The sequence below is a fragment of the Xenopus laevis genome, chromosome 7S, assembly GCF_017654675.1.
Source record: "Xenopus laevis strain J_2021 chromosome 7S, Xenopus_laevis_v10.1, whole genome shotgun sequence".
NCBI lineage: Eukaryota > Metazoa > Chordata > Amphibia > Anura > Pipidae > Xenopus > Xenopus laevis.
In genome coordinates this window covers 70366140-70382598 of record NC_054384.1, presented here as the reverse complement: position 1 = coordinate 70382598, position 16459 = coordinate 70366140, and the positions used below count along the sequence as shown (strand labels likewise).

General features: G+C 38.4%; 1 protein-coding gene across 1 annotated transcript; it reads right to left on the bottom strand.

The window, feature by feature from the left end:
* Nucleotides 1-673: 673 nt before the first annotated feature.
* On the bottom strand, nt 674-15008 carry cenatac.S (centrosomal AT-AC 4 S homeolog). Its single transcript, XM_018242009.2, has 11 exons — nt 14799-15008; nt 12290-12456; nt 11238-11336; nt 10567-10633; nt 9710-9772; nt 7337-7398; nt 4914-5040; nt 4216-4246; nt 3676-3765; nt 1674-1806; nt 674-779 (listed from the first exon to the last, which is right to left on the bottom strand). The coding sequence occupies exons 1-11, from the start codon at nt 14916-14918 to the stop codon at nt 716-718; spliced, it is 1023 nt and encodes a 340-aa protein (XP_018097498.1). The 5' UTR covers nt 14919-15008; the 3' UTR covers nt 674-715.
* Nucleotides 15009-16459: the final 1451 nt, after the last annotated feature.

Here is a 16459-nt window from a genome sequence, read left to right as displayed (position 1 = left end):
ACTCATGCAGAGACTTGTTTACGATTTGAAAGTCAGTCAATCAGTATCAAAGTGGGAAAATCTCGGGTTACGTGTCCTACGAAAAAACTTCTATTTTTTTTCTAGCTGCAGTATAATCAAATTCTGTACTAAGCTAAATTGAAGTTACTTTGGTATTTTATTTTCCCCCATAATCTGCCTCTTTTTGTGTAGTTTATCACAATGGTGGGTAGTTTGTCAATTTCAGATTTTTCAGTTAAAGCTCAACTTGGTGGGCCACCCGTTTGATTAGGACCTAGTCTGTCATTCTGACAGTAGCCAGTACAGGAAATAAAATATAAAACTATAAATCAAACCCCCCCTTCACTGCAGTCAACTTTCATGTAACTATAAACTTTACAAGGATGCACACTAGTTACACAAATGTTACTGTAACTTATACAAACCTAGTATTGGTACTAAAAGCCAAATTGCCCTTAAGATAACACCTCTCAATTTAAAGGGAGCAATTTTCACATGTGACCCTGGTGCAAATATTCTGATTATAAATGTAGAACAGTTCTCAAGTGCAAGTAAGAGAACAGGCCTGGTTGGAGTGTCAATAAACCATAGTAGCACTTGTCTACCCCTAGTTCCAGCTCCTGAGAAAAAAAAAAAAAAGCGAATTTCTGGCACCACACAAAAATTACAGAAATGAAGGTGCTGTAAACAGTTTATTTGAAACAGATTAATCCGGTTAGTCCTCATCACACCTCCTCTTCTTTGCATCTTTGCCACCTGCCTCCGTTCTGTACTGATGGCTGCATGAGAAATAACGTCAGAAGGATTTGAATAAGATAAAAAAATTAAAGCTTTGCCTTTACTGTATATCACTTGCATCTTAGATCCTACAAGAATCTTTCCTTCGAATAGATAAGGTATTACTTTCTGAATTCGTGTCTTTCCAAGCTCATGTCTGCCCTAAGAAGAGTTATAAGTATACTACTTTTGGGGGGCTTTAGTTAGCCCTAAGTCACTGTAGTGTTTCTTATTTCTAAATAAGTGGTTAAATCATTCTAAAATAAAGCTTTGGTAGAACGGTGAGGCATAATAAAAAAAACTGAGCTGTGTGCCATGGCTTTTCATTTTTTTTTCATTTTTTTTTTACAATTTGAGCTATACCTTGCATCATATGGCAACTACAATGTGCATAGTGCACCCACTGCCCCCCTTTGTGCCTCTTGGTGTCTTGCACTTGCATCTAGGGGAATAGTAAATGACCCCTAAAGAATTCCAAGTCCTTTATATAACACAGTTGTGGTGGCAGGTTGAAGTATGATATTTTATGCATAACTAGGATTACTTATGGAACACTAATATAGTATAAAACACAGAAAAGTGCTGATTGAAGGAAATCATGGGACTTGTACAGCGCCAAAACATCTAATGCTTTATACGAACAAGGTTAACAAGTGCTATGGCCTACTTGTGGCTAACCAGTGCACAAACGTTTGCTACACCTCTGGACCAGCTGTGACACGGAACAAGTAGCCTAACAATCTTTGCTGTTGACAGTGGCACAGTTTATAACAGCTTTCCACTAAAGTTCAGGGCAACATGAAGGAACCAATTTAAGTTGGAGTAGCCTCTAACAACCAGTACACCCTATCACTATGGAAATAGTTTTTTTGTTAAAATCTAGAAATACCACTGACCGAGACTGCCACCTTCTTCCACTGTTCCACACTCTGCCAAACGAAGGGAGCCAGCCTTCATCTGTAATGGAGTTGTGGTCAAAGTTTGCGCCTACTCTGTTAGGAGGAAGTTTCTTTAGCTTCATCTTCTCCTCTAATAAAAGGGATTAAAAAAAAAAAAATCTTCATGCTAAACAGGCATCACTTAACTCATTTTCAAGCAGGAGCCAAAGGAAAATATTATTTTACATTCAAATAGCCAGCTAAGATTTGTCATATTACTTAGTTATTGTGTCCCATGGTACAGTGTCAGGGTTTACTTTAGACAGATAGTGGATCACACTCTGGCCTTCTGGGGAAAGCCTTGTGCATGGTACTGGATGGATTGCCGATGTTCCAAGCAAGGTAATGTATAAAAAAAAAAAAAGCAGACAAGGGCAAGCCTTTGGCCAACGTTTATTGTGGAAGTGCAGTGTGTTAGGGTCACACCCATTTTTCAAGCACTGCTTGCATCTGCCTTGTGTGGCTGTGAACTTCTTTAATTAACAGGGTTTCTTTTAGACTAAGGGCACACAGGTAATTGGTCAACATAAAGCACCCCAATAAATCTGATTTTGTTAAGACCGATTTGGTCTTTAAACAACCTTCAGAGACCCCCATAAAAGCAAACAGTCTTCCAACTAAGTTGGGAACCTGTGAAAGCAACCATTCATGTTCGCTTGAGAAAGGACATCTTCATGTCTTGGAGATTAAATCCCCCAACTTGTTACTAAGAAATGACTGATCCTAAAATGTTGGAAAACAGAAAGAGGCTTTAGAAGCTGCCAAAGGCTCTCATTGCTTTACCCAGAGTGCCCTTCTGGCACTGCCAAAAGAGCAAAAGCTATATAGAACCTACCAATTTTAATCCTCACAGACCTTCCACAACCTTTGTTTCTTTAAACGAGAAGCTTTTATTCAACCTAGAGCGTCTGAAGTAATTCTCTAACTTCTGGATGGATGGAAAAGTCTGAGCCTTCTCTCCTGACACTTGGCAAAAAGGAAATAGATTTCTCAGACGCACCAATTCATAACACTTCTAACTGCATTTATATGTGCACTAGAGCCGTATAAAAGGCTGAAGACAAATTTAGCTGTTTATCAGACTGCAAATTGAAATTTACAGTAGCGTAGGGGATATAATCTTGCTTTTGGTAATAGACTTGACCTTCAAAAGAGATAACGCAATAACTTAGGCTAACAAGGAGGGCCAGGACAGGATCTTCACAGAGTTAAAACGTTTCAGTTCTGAGCAGGGAAACACAGGCAGAAGCTAAACAGCCTGAACTGTATTGGATGATGGTTCACAGTGCATTTTATCATCTAGTGCAGAAACTGGACTCCTGGCTACCATTAAGGGGGTACAAGGGCAGGCCCGGACTGGCAATCTGTGGGTTCTGGCAAATGCCAGAGGGGCTGCTATAAGGTGCCATAGAAAGTCAGTATTTAGTGGGCTGGTGGGGGCTGTTTGGGCCTCTGTGTACCTGAAATGCCAGGGCCTATTTTAATTCTCAGTCCAGCCCTGTACAAGGGTTACTGTAGCCAGGGGTACCGTGGTAAAGGGACAAGCTGCAGTTGCAAATCAGAGAAGTGGCCTGGGTTTGGTCAGTTAGCCTATATATTATGATAGCCTATGATGCAAGGGTTTATCACAAAACGCACAAGGCTGTGGACACAATAAACTTCACTTTGAATTTATCTGCCTGGTGGAAGATTGCCTTCATTGAGTGCCTGCTCCAAAAGGTTTTGTTCGGTTTATTTGCTCCCCGGGCTGAGGGTGGTGCACCTGGGCCTCTTCCCTTTTGTGGTGAGTTATCTACTTCTACTTGCAGACCCTAAACTACAGTTTTATTATTGGATTTGGTCAGTTAAAAGTTGCACAGTAATTGTACAAACCTTCACACTTTACCTTTAATATCCCCTCATTTATTAGAAGGACCTCCTAGACTGACCAGGACTCAATTCTAATTCCTGTCTCCCTTACTTTGTTTTAGGAATTCTTCATGTGATGGGCCAATCTCTTGCTGCACCTCAGTCCCCTCTTCATCAGGAATCATCCAAGGTGGGAGTGCACCTGAAAAAAAAGTTCCTGATGTTATTATAGTTTGGTTACGTTATCAATAAGTACAGCCTAGGAGTATCGGACCAGTTATCCAGAATGCTTGGGGACCTAGGGTTTTCTAGATAATGGATCTTTTCATAATTCGGAAATTCAAACCTTAAATCTACTAGAGAATCATGTAAACATTAAATAAACCCAATAGGCTGGTTTTGCTTCCAATAAGGATTTGTTACATCTTGGTTTGGATCAAATACAAGGTACTGTTTTATTACTACAGCGAAAAAGGAAATGATCTAAAATATTTTGGATTATTTGAATAAAATGGAGCTTTCAAGATAACGGATCCCATATCTATTTTAATGCCCACAGTATTGTATTATACTTTCTCTCTACAGACAGCATTCGACTGATTATCCAGTGTTTGGATTTGAGAAAGATAAAAGCATTATAACATGTTCTTACCTGTGTATATATTCCCCTTTTCAGGCATCACCTATGAGAACACACAAACGTTAGATCAAACTTTAAAAGGAGAAGGAAAGCTACGGAGGCAATAGATTAGCTGCAGAATGTTTTACTATACCTGAGTAAAAAGCACTAGAAGCTCTCTGTTTGTTTAGGAAAGCAGCTGCAGTATTAGCCTGGTGTGACATCACTTCCTGCCTGAGTCTCACCCTGCTCACTTATAGCTCTGGGCTCAAATTACAGCAGAGAAGGGGGGAGGGAGAGGCGCAAACTGAGCATGCTCACGCCTGGGGCAAGGAGGTTTAAGCTGAAAGCAGGAAGTCTGATACAGAAACCCATGTATACACAATAGAAGGAAAGAAATGCTGTTTCTTTTGACAGAGGACTCAGAGCAGCATTACTTTGAGGGTTTTCTGCTATATTTAGGTGGACCTTTCTGATAAGGTTTATTTAGTTTTTCCTTTCCTTCTCCTTTAAACAGAGTACCTTTGGTGGCTATAGAGGATATCTCAGCGGTAAAGCAGCATGGCAGCTCAATGAATATAAATTAAAAAGAATGAACAAAGATATTCTGTTTACATTGTAATCTATATATGTATCTATATATTAAAGTAGCGGTAGTGGCGCATGCCTGGTTGAAATTCAATGATTTTTTTAGGTCAATGTACCTTTAAAAGTCTTTGAAAGAGACTTACCTGATGACCAATAAATGTCAGAGGCGGTCCACTTCCAGTAGGAGGAATTCCAAGTGCCTTGCTGTTGACGCCACTAGGCCCAGCCTCATTACAATCTGTGTCTATGGCTTCTATATAAGTGGCAGATCTAATAAAACATTTGTTTAGTGCCAGAGAGAAGAAACAGTTACTCCCCTAAAAATATTTTTACGCAAACTGATACAAAACAAAATTGCAGTGATTAAAAATACATTCAAACATTTTTGCATTTGACACCATTTTTTGTGGACCCACCACAACTATACCCCCAACTATACCCCCCAAACAATGTCACATGAGCCAATTAACAGACAGATCTGTCTTTTGCTTCAAAAATTCTTCCTGTTACAGTTAGAGTTGTAGTATTTCTGGTCATGTGATCTGAGGCAGCACACAGACCATCACGAAATGGTGGTTCAAGGCAAGAGATGTAAAAGGGCAATATTTACTTTTATATATTAGAGTTTGGTAAGATTCTTTAATATGAAACTTAATATTATGTAAACTATCTGTTGCTTAAGTGTTTATTTTGGGGGTATAGTTTTCCTTTAATGGGTTGTTTTCCCAGATTTTACAGCAAAATTATGGCCTGGTTTTCCTGTTTTTCCTCTGTGAATGTTATATTTAGTGAAATAAAGAAGTTACAACTGTAATGCACTGGCTGGAATTGAACTGCTCCTTACTATTATTCAATTCAGTTGTGTCCAGAATAATAGCAGTCCGACATCACTAACCTGATCAATCAATGTTTTGGTAGAAATTATATTTCTACACAGCAAATAATTTACTACTAGGTGTAGTAGAGTAATAGAAAACCAACAGACCCAACAATCATGACATTCATGCTGCCGATTCTATCTAATTGAATCATTAAAGGAATTGTTCAGTGTAAAAATAAAAACTAGGTAAATAGATAGGTTGTGCAAAATAAAAAATGTTTCTAATATAGTTAGTTAGCCAAAAATGCAATGTATAAAGGCTGGAGTGATTTGATGTATAACATGTCAGTCAGAACACTACTTTTCAGCTCTCTTGGTCTACACTGACTGGTTACCCTGGCTACCAGGCAGTAACCAATCAGAGACTTGAGGGGGGGCCACATGGGTCATATCTGTTGCTTTTGAATCTGAGCTGAATGCTGAGGATCAATTACAAACTCACTGAACAGAAATGTACCATGTGGCCCCCCTTCAAGTCGCTGACTAACTCAGAGTTACAGAACTGAAAAGCAGGAAGTTGATTCTGGCTGTTTTATTAGATATTTTTTCACTCCAGCCTTTATATATTACATTTTTGGCTATAACTATATTAGAAACATTTTTTATTTTGCACAGACTATCTATTTACACAGTTTTTATTTTCACACTGAACTATTCCTTTAAGGCTTGTTCAAAATTGTAGGTGTTCAAAATAAAAATAGCTTGTTTCAAATAGTAACAAGGCGGAGTTCAAATTAGCGAGGTCATTCATTCTGTGAAATAAGTGTCAATTATGGCCCTTATTTAAGCAAATGTTGTGCTTGCTGATTATCTAGTGAATAAAGTACCCCCTCTTGTAAAATATAAGGATATTATAAGTAATCAAGGAGTTTCATCACCATATAAAAACACGAGGTCGAAGGTCGAGTCATCAGAACTCACTGGGGGTCATTTATCAACACTGAGCAAATTTGCCCATGGGCAGTAACCCATGGCAACCAATCAGATTGCTGCATTCATTGTTCTACTTGCAGCTGGTTTCAAAAAGCTAATCACTGATTGGTTGCTATAGGTAACTGCCCATGGGCAAATTTGCCCAGTGTTGATAAATGAGCCCCACTGTTTATAACTGATGACATTAGAACTCACCGTCTATATAAGGATATGATTTAAAAGATATTTATGGCTTTTGTGCATTATAGTGCATATCTCTCTGAACATCTGAGTAAAATGGGCAGATCAGACATTCAGAAGAACAGCACTTCAGAGAACAGACTCTGTACAACACAGATGTATAACCACTGTTTCTGAGAACCCATGCACAACTAAACACTAGTTTAGTGATTCAAAGTAAAGCAAAATCTTAAAAAACATTTATACAGTGAATTTGAGTTTGTAAAGAAGAATGCTAAGACACTACTATTTTTTGGAACAGCCTAATATTCCCCTTTCTTAACTAAGGAATAACACAAAATTGATACTTCATGTTTTCATATGGAATAGAATGTGCAGTGTTCCCAATGCATTTGTGTATATGGAAATAAAAACTATTATAGGGATTTTGAGCTTAATTTTCTTTTAACACACTGCTATTATTCAAAACACAACTGCATGCCTCAATGTGCATTTAACCACTACTTAATGTTAAACCTGTATTAGATGCAGTAAGCTGAAATTAAATAACATATTGAAAAGTAAATATCTTACCTGCATGTTAAATAAGCATCATTGCTCCAGACCTCTTCCTCTCCTGAAGGCTGAGTCACAGGCTGGGTATGATTCAGGAAACATTAACAATGTGCCTAATATTTGCTAATAATACAACTGCAACTACACATCAGTTATGGAGCGTAGTACACATACAAGCAACTATAGCAATACACAGCACATTCCTATGCATTCTTTAGCGTAAATCAAAAACATATGGCGAGCATACAACTTAATTAACCGAAAAAAGATGTTCAATAATTGATCATAAAGTTATGGGACCGTTATCCAGAATGCTTGGGACCTGGAGTTTTCCGAATAATGCATCTTTCTGTAATTTGGATTTTTATCCCTTAAGTCTACTAGAAATTCATGTAAACAAAAAAAAATAAACCCAATAGGCTGGTTTTGCTTCCAATAAGGATTAAATTATATATTAGTTAGGATCAAGTACAAGGTTCTGTTGTATATGTAAAATATATTATAGGCTTATAGGGTATTTAAATACACTGCATCATTGACATGTATTGATTCTCATTTTATTATATCCATTCACAAATTTGTTGTTGAATTATGTACAGAAATCCAATACAGGTATGGGTTCGCTTATCTGGAAACCCATTATCCAGAAAGCTCTGAATTACAGAAATGCTGTCTCCCATAGACTCCATTTTATCCAAATAGTTTTTAAAAATTTGCATTATTTGGATAAAATTGAGTCTATGGGAGACCGCCTTTCTGTAATTTGGAGCTTTCTGGATAATAGGTTTCCAGATAAGGGATCCCATACCTGTATTTTATTTCTTTACATAATTCAACAACAAATTTGTGAACGGATATAATAAAAAAAGAATCAAAACATATCGGTGATGCAGTGTATTTAAATAACCTATAAGGCCTATCATACATTTTTTAATAAGCAATGCTCAGACAATGAACTGACTAATTGAGGGCAAATAATCAAACTTTTAGATTCGATTTTTCCTAACATTAGTAGTAAAAGACAGATTTAGAAATGGATGAAGAAAAATGACTTTCCTTTCAAATATTAATTGTAAAATCTTTCCTAGGATATTTTTCAGAATAAAAAAATGTGAAAGAAAATGTATAAAATGTCAGAACTTTTCCACACTAATATAAATTATTAGTGTTTATTATATTTATAGTTTAAATATAATATAAACTATAAATTTCCCCCAGTGGGAAACATTTTACCTCAGTCAGCTGATCAATAGGAAAAAAAAGTGGGGACATACTTTGATAAATGAGATGAGTGACATATCAGTTCTGTGTAAAAATGTTTTTAAATGTCCGGATAAGCCGAATGTGAAACATTTTTAAAAAGCAAAAGAAATACAAAACACAGGTCGATCCCACAAAGATTGACGCTCTAAATAATTGTTTTTTTCTTTACATTTTTTCCAATATTGAAGTTTAAAGTTTAATTTTTCACCTTCTCATGTCTCAACTGGAGCACCAGACCCTGACCTGCCAGCTCTCAACCCAACCAGGCAATGCACTTCTAGTTATAGAATGTGTTCTTGGAGGAATAGACGACCTAGTTCCACACAATTATACCAGAATATTATACAGGACACTGCTTACAAGTACTGGATAAATTTGGTAAATCGTATGCTTCCACTTATTAAAATAACATATGAAGCACGTGGTATGCCTGACAAGTTTGGTAAAATTTGGGAGAACTGGCTTGATGGCTATCCCTTACAATTGGAAGTGTAACTATCCCAGAATAACCCTGGATGTGTGATTCCATTTTGTAATTCTGACAAGTTTTTGCAATGTTATAAAAACTTTCATGTTGTATTTTGGTTATATGCAGCTTACTGTATTGTCAAATGCGCAATAAAAAGTAAAAAAAAGTTTCATGTCTCTAGTGTTTCAATCTGGCAGCTCGGTGATCCAGGAGCATTCTGAACTGTTACAACTTGGATACATTTCTCAGCAGTACCTGTGGAATATTAGCAACTATTGTTTCAATTCTAACAGCTGCCTTTAATGAAACTCAGGGATTCTGGGCAGCAGGAACAAAGACAACAAATGTATTAACAAAACGTATCCATTTTAGAACAGTTAAAGAGTCGGCGACCCCCTCCCAGAGATGCTTTAGGTGAAAAATGAAAAAATTTAACGTTAAAATATTAGAAAACCAGTCACAAATACAAAATGAAGTATTTCTGGTGAACAATCTGAAAACCAACTGAACTGGAAGTGTGTTCTGAAGGTGGACAACCCATTTAATTGCAAAAGATAGCCATCTTTTGCATTTTTCTGCTAGGATGTACCAGTAACACTAGCTACTATTTCATAGCTTAATTGATTTGGATACTGCTCATTGGAGCTCAGGAAACAAACCTCTAGGAGAGACTGCAACATCGAAAGTCGGCTAGATTCAACCTCTCGGATATGTGCCGCAACCTGAGTTTGAAATGACAGATGTGAAAGTTTGAATTTACTTTTCATACAAGTAAATAAACAGAGCTTAGCTCAATAAACTTTTTAGAGAAGACAACATGGCATTATTACTGAAGTGTGAAGTGGCAATATCGATGTACTTTTAGCAAAAATGAAAATTCAACACAATATTGGCAATATACAAAAATGACAAGTTTTGTGGTATTAAATTAATAGAAGACAAAGAAAGGGACCTCTACTGCTCACCGCTGCTCCTAGCCAGGTGCTCTGTCGAACAGTGTCCCAACTGCATACATCCAATGAACTCAGTACAAGCAGACGGCACTTCTGGGGTAGGTTTTATTGGGGTTACTGCTGTAGAACCTTACGCGTTTCGGGAGTAAATCCCTTAATCATAGGGGGATTTACTCCCGAAACGCGTAAGGTTCTACAGCAGTAACCCCAATAAAACTTACCCCAGAAGTGCCGTCTGCTTGTACTGAGTTTATTAAATTAATACTAGTGAGCATTTTGCTCAGGCATAGGCTAAGCCACTTATAAACATAAAATAATGACAATTTGAACTACCATCATAAATATACAGCAGCTACTTTATCACATTCTCTATGTCATACCCTCTGTGCTTATCCCACATATGTCGTCGAATTACAATGTTAATTCTTCAGAGTATATTACTCATTACAAGTGAATATGGGACGTTGCAGAGAAAATATACCTGACATTTTACCCTGAACTATTGAGGAGTTGGACAAGGACATATTTTTCACTTTAGGAAATACCCTTTACTGCATTCTTACCTCTTTTAAGAAAACATCTTCTGTTTCCTCATAGTTTTCAAGTGCTTTGATAAGTGATGATTTGAACCTTTGGAAGACACACACAGTATGAATAGAACAACTGAAATAATGTTTGTCCCTCTGGAATTAGACCTATATAGCCAATATTTTGATAAAGGAGTACTTTCTACATGTATACAACTTTAGTCTACACTAATTACCCTTATTTTTTATTTATAAAATATGCATTATAAAATACATATAGTCCTTTAATACTTTTCTTTTTGCATCTATACTTTCTTTCTAGTCTAATAAATTCTGGCTGCAGGATTTATTTCATTTATCTTCGTGGCTATAAAATGGTGAGAATTTATAACTAGATAGCCTTGGGGACAACCCGATTTCACCATGGTACCTGCAATGAAAGCTTCAGTGAAATCTGTTTATTCCCAGAGATTGAACACACAAAAAATATATGAAATGATGTTATTCATCAGAGCCACAAAACAACCCTTGCAAATAAGCCTCTACCTTGAACATCCATAAATAGAATTTCTATATGGAAAGAACCAATGAACCTCGCAAGTTGTGCCGTGTTGCTTGGACATGCTTCCAGTTTCTTATTCAACCCAGAAGAAACCTTATCTGGAACTGAAAGTGTATCATTCTGAAATCTCTGTATTTAGACTCACCTCTCGTATTCCTCAGATGTGAGTAAAAATTGCTCTTTCTGGTTCCTCTCAGCTTGATGTAACCACCAGAATTTATTCACTGCTTTCTGGTGAGGTGGACTGTAATAGACAAAAAGCGATAAGCAAGTGTAAAAACCAGTGTAGGTGTTGTATTATTTCAAATATATGCACAGGGTTGGTGTGGAATTTTCACAGCAAGTAGCTGTAGGAAGTATAAGATATGTCCCACTTACGTTAAAGGATTCCACTAGCTGCATGTGATGTAAACTAGCACACTGTGCATGCATTGACCTGACTTAGGGATGAAGGCTCACATCAGTGGAACCCCAGAAGACAAGTAGGGCAGGCTAAAGGGGTTCTGTGTTATATGGCTACTGTCATGCAAAGTGGTATAAGAGCCCTATGCCATTACAATTTACTATTACCTCTGTCTCAGGCTTAATCATAATGCTTAATCATCAGGCTTAAGCTTCTGCTGAAGTGACGTATTGGTCAGGAAACGCGTCAAGCTACACTCTCCCTGCCCGCTTGTATATACTATTTTAGAAGGATTGAATAAAGTTGAATTTTTTAATTCATTTTCTGGCTCCACCGCTGATGATATTTATCCGGATGCTACCCCCCTACGTGAAGCGTTTGTTATGACTGTCTTAATGCCGCATTGGACCGGCATGGTGGGTTGTATCGGCAACCGGAAATTACCTCCTCCTCTCTGCTAGCGGCGGTTCCAGCTTTGTATTAATCATAATGGTTTACGTGTATGCCCCTTTTTTTAAAAATCAGCAAGTTTGGGGATTTGACAAACTTTGTTGTTGGTAGTTTTAGGGGGATGGCCCTCAGCCGGCTGCCATTTTATTTAGCATGAAATATCATCTTACTACAATGCATTAAATTTGTAGACCGTATCAAGTAAAGTAGAAAGACAATGTATTTTTAACCCCTAAAACAAATCATGAATCACCATCACGCTTTTCTACAGCCTTAATGTGGGTCCCTTTTACAAGACAACCATGAAATTACTCTTTCCAATATTTTATACATTAATCCAATACCTTTTCATATGCTCCAGCATGCCACCATACAACGCTGTGAGGGTCCCATCACTAGTGTGTCTTTTAACTTCTTGTTCACAACAGTAACACCAGAATTGTTGTTCATGCTCCAGTGGATCATATTTTACAACAGAAGCAACCTTTATCATTTTCCGTGCAACAGCAACCTAATCCAAAAGACATTATTAGCCTTCATTTATATATAGCACTAATATATTCATTCAGCAGTGCTTTAAAGAGATTATACTTCATTCACATTCGTTCCTGCACAAGTGGAACTTACAACCTAAATTACCTCTCACACATATAGCCTATGGTAATTTTTATCAGGGTAAAACCCATCATTCTGACTTTTTGAGAGCTCATGTTACCCATAAGACACCCAAGCACAGGAACAGCATATAACCTTGCATATAATGCAAAGCTACAATTCTTTTGAAAACCCAGTGCAACTTAGAAAATCTTCCAATTGTTAAAGGGATAATGTCAAGGGAAAAAAAAAATTCCAAAATGAATCAGTTAATAGTGCTGCTCCAGCAGACTTCTGCACTGAAATCCATTTCTCAAAAGAGCAAACAGATTTTTTTATATTCATTTTGAAATCTGACATGGGGCTAGACATTTTGTCAATTTCCCAGCTGCCCCATGTCATGTGACTTGTGCCTGCACTTTAGGAGAGAAATGCTTTCTGGCAGGCTGCTGTTTTTCCTTCTCAATGTAACTGAATGTGTCTCAGTAGGACATGGGTTTTTACTATTGAGTGTTGTTCTTAGATCTACCAGACAGCTGTTATCTTGTGTTAGGGAGCTGCTATCTGGTTACCTTCTCATTGTTCTTTTGTTTGGCTGCTGGGGGGGAAGGGAGGGGGTGATATCACTCCAACTTGCAGTACAGCAGTAAAGAGTGATTGAAGTTTATCAGAGCACAAGTCACATGACCAGGGGCAGCTGGGAAATTGACAATATGTCTAGCCCCATGTCAGATTTCAAAATTGAATATAAAAAAATCTGTTTGGTCTTTTGAGAAATGGATTTCAGTGCAGAATTCTGCTGGAGCAGCACTATTAACTAATTCATTTTGGAAAAAAAAAAATTTTTCCCATCGTATCAAGGCAAATTGTTGAAATGGGGAACCTGGTCAAGAGGATGATTTTTTTTTTTTAACGAATTACGATTACCCTTTCAATATATGCACTGTATTTTCCGTGACTGACAAAAATTCAGTAAAGCTGCTAGAAGGTTAGTAAAAATATTCATTAGCATTTTGTGGCAACAAAAAATAAAAAAAATCTAGCTCAAGTCATCTTTCATTGACACCAAGAAAATAAGGGGTTGTTCACCTTTGAGATAACTTTTAGTATGATGTAGAGCAGGCAGCCCCAACCTTTTTCACCCGTGAGCAAAATTCAAATGTAAGAAGGGCTGGGGAGCAACATAAGCATGAAAATAGTTCCTGAGGATGCCAACGAAGGGCTGTGATCGGCCATTTGGTAGCCCCTCTGTGGACTGGCAGCCTACAGGAGGTTCTGTTCTGGCAGTACAACTGGTTTTAATGCAAAAAAAAAGTTTTATCCAAAAAGCCTGGAATTCAAAAATAAGCACCTGCTTTGAGGCCACTGGAAGCAACATCCAAGGGGTTGGGGAGCAACATGTTGCTCAAGAGCTACTGGTTGGGGACCACTGATGTAGAGTGATATTCTAAGACAATTTGCAATTAGTTTTCATTTTTTATTATTGAAGGGTTTTGAGTTGTTTAGCAGCTCTTTGATTTGCCGCCGATGAAATGTGGCAGACGCCCATTAAAGTTTTTTTTGACACGCGTCTTTTTTTTTTTGATGCGAGACGCCATACAAGTCTATGGGCATCAATTCCACGGCTAAACAAGGCAAAAAATTTGCCCATCCCTAGTTATTTCTAAATAAAGACTTTTAAAGTTTAAAAGGTGTTGTTTTTTTTTTTTCGTAGTGTATTAACACATTTTTTATTTTTTTTAACATGTATGTTACTGGTCCTTTAAGTAACATGGTAACTAGGGTCCAGATTACCCTAGCAACCATGCATTGATATGTGTAAGAGACTGGAATATGAATAGGAGAGGCCTGAATAAAAGGAACAGTAATAACATGTAACAATACATTTGTAGCCTTACAGAGCATTTGTTTTTTAGATGGGAGACAGTGACGCCCATTTGAAAGCTGTAAAAAGTCAGAAGAAATAGGCAAATAATTATAAAAAAATATATATAATGAAAACCAATTGAAAAGTTGCTTAAAATTGGCTGTTGAGATATAGCGCCCCACGAGCCCAAAATAATGAGCAATTTCAACATCTATTGGTTAAACCGGACAACCTCTGAATATATTCGGGGCCCTAAAATTATACAAATAGTTAGGCCACTGACTAACTAGCCATGCACCTTATGGGCTGTTAATTCTTGTGCTAAATCTTTACAGAGTGCACAGGAGCCAACAAGTAAGTTTAGCAGCACTAGCGTCGCGCTGTGTTTGTACCTTGCTGCCAAATGTATTTAGCAGTCCCGAAAGCCGCTCTCTATGACCTCGCTCATAAACGTGTTTCCTTCGGCTTGTAAACACGGAACGTTTACACACATTGCACTCGTACACATCCATTTACTGTTTAGTACTAAAGCCGGAAGAAAGTAGAAGCCAATTATTTAAAGGCGGGTGTGATGTCACAACCAGGTGACACAGATGTAGTCAGCTGAAGATGCCTCAAAGGGGAGGGATCTGGTAGGCCCAGAATGGTCGCGTCCTTGTTGACATCACGACCATGGTATGGGCCTGTGGCTGATTGGCTGTTACTGAGCAATCGATTCAAATGGAGAAAAAGTAGTAATTGATTCTCGGTTGCTGGGGGTTGGCCTTTACTGTGCGTTTTCATGGGGAGGATTCACTGTCACTTGACGCTGAAGTGACTAATTGAATTGATGCTGAGGTCTTACTGTGCCTCTTGCTATTGGGGGATATACTGTGCCCCTTGATGCTATTGGGGGATATACTGTGCCTCTTGGTGCTATTGGGGGGATATACTGTGCCTCTTGGTGCTATTGGGGGATATACTGTGCCTCTTGCTGTTGGGGGATATACTGTGCCTCTTGGTGCTATTGGGGGATATACTGTGCCCCTTGATGCTATTGGGGGGATATACTGTGCCTCTTGGTGCTATTGGGGGATATACTGTGCCTCCTGCTGTTGGGGGATATACTGTGCTCCTTGATGCTATTGGGGGGATATACTGTGCCTCTTGGTGCTATTGGGGATATACTGTGCCTCTTGCTATTGGGGGATATACTGTGCCTCTTGGTGCTATTGGGGGATATACTGTGCCTCTTGCTATTGGGGGATATACTGTGCCTCTTGGTGCTATTGGGGGATATACTGTGCCTCTTGCTATTGGGGGATATACTGTGCCCCTTGGTCCTATTGGGGGATATACTGTGCCCTTTGATGCTATTGGGGGGATATACTGTGCCTCTTGGTGCTATTGGGGGATATACTGTGCCTCTTGCTATTGGTATTGGGGGATGTAAATTTTCTCTCAAAAGGTGGCAACCCTAGACATCGCAAGTGGGACCTTGTGGTTGAAGACCCGTGGGCCCTGGAAGCCCAGTCTGACACTGGCAGGGGTGGAACAATATGATATAAACAGGGCTGTAGGGGTGTAAAAATGTGCAATATACCGGGCTGCAGGAGTACTACAATGTGATATTTACAGAGCTGCAGGAGTAGCACAGTGTGATATGTACAGGCAGGATGGCCACCTTTTGTCGCTTCTAATACTGGCCAATCCAGGGCTGTGTCTGTGAGAGAGTGGGTCGAAGACTTCACCCACAGCTAGCAAACTTAGTGAGTTGGGTGGGGTAGAGGGACAATCTGGGAGAAGGAATTGGAGGCAGCAAAATTATATAGGGCTGCAAACTGCTTTATTTACAGATCATCCATGTTTCCAACTGAATTTATTGCATGTTTATGCTACTAATAAACTCCTTGGGGTAAAACACCTGATATCACACATTTCATTGCCCTTAGATCTGTAACTTATCTGACAATGTATGGTACATTTACTGTGGGCAGAGGCTCAATTGCTGGAGAACTAAGGGGTACAAAATTGCAGATTCAAACATGCCAAAACTAGGGCAAGGCAGACAGAA